This window comes from Helobdella robusta, assembly GCF_000326865.2.
Source record: "Helobdella robusta unplaced genomic scaffold HELROscaffold_19, whole genome shotgun sequence".
Classification (NCBI taxonomy): domain Eukaryota; kingdom Metazoa; phylum Annelida; class Clitellata; order Rhynchobdellida; family Glossiphoniidae; genus Helobdella; species Helobdella robusta.
In genome coordinates, this window is record NW_008704034.1 from 1,402,064 (window position 1) to 1,405,486 (window position 3,423).

The window sequence follows — 3,423 nt, forward strand, 5'->3', positions numbered from 1 at the left end:
ACGTGTTATATATGTGTATAATATACAAACAATTGACTTTGTATATGTGCTTGTATATATCACAAATAACATTCATAAAAGAGTCTTAGTTAAGCTGTGTATGTGCATGTGCGTGTATGGGTGTTTATGTGTATGTATGTATGTATGTGTATGGGTGTGTATGTATGTGTGTGTTTATGGGTGTGTATGTATGTGTGTGTACTTCATGTGTGTGTGTATGTGTTTCTGTAGTATGTAACAGGTTATGCGTGTGAATGAATCAGTAATGAAAAGCGGTTTGTTGTGGCTCCACACTGTCTAGAATGTTCAATGGGATTGAGTATTCGTTGTATGTAAGTTTTTTTAAAATGTGTGTGTGTATGTGTGTGTGTGTATGTGTGTGTGTGTGTACGTGTGTGTGTGTGTGTGTTTGTCCATATTTTTGGTGCTTCTCGTAGTGGCGATGGGATTTTGTAGTGTTGGAATAGTATGATGATGAGGCAATGTGATAATGTGATCGGGCGATCATGTGAATATGTGATAATGTGAATATTTGCGTGTCTTGTGGTACGCGTGTTTGTATTTTTTCCAGAAAAAAAAGGTTTCTAGATTTTATTTTTGTTTACATTTTTGATTGAAAATGTATTTTTCTGACGTGTGTGTGTGATAATGATGACAGGTATCACCGATGAACTAACTGATTGATAGCTATCGTTGGTGTATGTTGGGTTTGTTGTTGTATTCAACGCTCGATCAACATTCATATCTTTATAACCAGATGGCTGTTTACCAAAGCATTATGAAGGTGAAATTTTACACCTAGATTAAGTGACAATAAAAAATGTTTTCAAACGGTTGACGTCTCAAATAATAATGATAATTTTGCGTCATCTTTACTTTAATTTTGTAAAACTTTTGATCAAAACTTTTACAAACCTATCAGTGCAGTGTAACCATTAATTAGTGGCGACATTGCATGCTGCCGAATTGTTGAATTATATTTCCTAATCTTGGAACAGGAGTTGTCAGCATTTTGACAGGATAGCATGTTGTACGGAGATGGGAAGCTGGTTGATGATGGTTGGCTTGGAGAGTAATTTTGGTGGCTGATGTGGTTGCTGCTGTGGCTGATGTGGTTGCTACTGTGTCTGATGTGGTTGCTGTGAATAACGTTGTTGTTGATGTTTTTCTGGAAGTTATCTCCAGAACTTCTAGACTCGTTATTCATATCGTTATCGTACCAAAATTTGTTGTTGTTGTTGATGTTATTGTTGTTTGTATAACTTGCGTTGTATAATCCTGAATTTACAATTCTATGTTTTTGAGGAAAGTTTTGCTGTTGCAAGGATTTTGCAGAAGAATTTTTAGTTACTGATGGTGAATATGGTGATAGCGATGACGACAATGGAGATGAATATAAAGTGAGAAGTGCTGATAACGATGACGACGATGATGGGGAGGATGATGATGACGACAATGATGATGATAGATTCATTACTGAAATTTATTTTTTGATGGCTCTAAGTCCTTGTCGAAAGTTCCAACGTACATTCGCAATTATTATTTTTTTGTTTGTTTTTTTGTTTGTTTTTTTGTTAGTTTGTTGTTTTTTTCGTTTGTTATTGTTTGTTGATATTAGTTGTTTGCTGCTGTCATAGATTAAATTGTTATTGACGTTGTTGATTTTGTTATTATTATAAATAAAAAATTATAAATGAAATCAGTTCAAATATATTGTTGATAGTTTGAAAAAGTTACTGATAATAACATAAAAAGTATTAAATCTTATCATCAAATAAAACAGCAGCAACAACACCTAATAACAATAATTAAATTACGCTAATGGTACGTGATCTGATCAGAAGCTTTATGTTGTTTTTAGTAACAACATTCTTATGAACACACTGTTTATAATACTTCAATTTTTTCACAGGCATATTCACACACATACACACAAACAAACAAACACACACACAAACACACACAGATATATATATATATATATATATATATATATACAAAAATACATACATACGTACCTACAAGTATATTAATAATATTGCATACACACATAACCAATAAATTAATTACAACTGCAAATAATAATAATGACTTGCATTGTCATGGTTTATAAAGTGTGCTTGCATTGTTGTTGTCGTTGATGTTTGTTTGTTTGTTTGTTTGTTTGTTTGTTTGTTAACGCTCTTTTCTTGCAAACTGTTCACTCTTTTGTTGTTCGCACATAAAATGTGAACCGAAATACATGAACCTACATGACGAAGGCCCGACGTAAATAATAAATTAACGGATGAATGAATGAATAGACAAATGTTCACGTGTTTGTGTGTGCGCCGGTGTGTGTATGTTTGTATAAGTATGTTTGTGTAGATGCACGTTTGTTTGTATGTTTGCGTGCATTCACACATGTGAGTTTGGTGTGCCTGTGGGGCTCGGAACGGAGTGAAATTGTTATCAGATGTTCGAAAAATATTTTATTTGAACAATTAACAATTTTCAGTTTGTAATAAGAAATACTGTCTTAGAAGCAAGCAACCAATGTCAGTGGAGTTGTTTCATATATTGTTTGTTTAATTTTTCTTTTTTAAACATTCGAGCATTGAACAGAGATAACCGAATAGCATAAAATTAATATGCACAAACACGATGCCCGCACATAACATCATCATTAGTATCCACCGCATGCTTCTTGACCTCAAAAAGTTCAAGGTCATAGATCATATGTAGGTCACGACAATGCAAATTACCAGCTTAACTTATTGTTTGTCTTGCTCTATCATATAACAGAGATAATGATTGTGGCCGATCGAAGGGGTGATGGGTCGGTTGATTGATTGATTGATTGAATGATTGATTGGTTGATGATGGATTGGTAACTGATTGTTGATTGATTGTTGATTGATTGGCTGATTGATTGATTGGCTAATTGATTAATTGATGATTGATAGGTGTTAAAGTTAGAGCTACTGCAAATTAAATAGCTCACAACTATTACCTCACAACGTTTAGAACAATCATGTTTAAAATGAGAGGAAGAAAAAAATTAATGAAGATTCCTGTAAAAAGACTTACGATGAGGATTAGATTGAAAGGTGATAATTATGAAATAGAGGGCTAATGATGACACCCGCTAAAGATTCAAATTTTAATTATAAAAGTGAAATACATATTACAAATCTTCTCAATCGCAGACGCTGAATTAGTTGGGCAGCAGAGCACGTTGTTCTCCAGCAAGTAGTTTATTGGTAAGGTAGAGAAATCTCCACACCTACAATATTTTTTCTACAATCTGTTGGTTCAACTCCGCGATGAACAGTTATTTTTGCAATATTTGTTTGATTAGTTTGTCTATTATGAAATAAAATAGCCAACAACATCACAGAAACCAAAATGACCGGCTAGACCTTTCAAAGAGGAAATGATAAC

General features: G+C 33.4%; 1 protein-coding gene across 1 annotated transcript; it reads right to left on the reverse strand.

The window, feature by feature from the left end:
* Positions 1-739: 739 nt before the first annotated feature.
* HELRODRAFT_170914 (hypothetical protein) lies at positions 740-1,207 on the reverse strand (the record flags this gene model as incomplete). The annotated part of the gene is made up of 2 exons (XM_009016731.1): positions 740-798; positions 916-1,207. 2 exons carry the CDS (start codon positions 1,205-1,207, stop codon positions 740-742), a joined length of 351 nt encoding a protein of 116 aa, XP_009014979.1.
* Between the last annotated feature and the right edge of the window lie 2,216 nt (positions 1,208-3,423).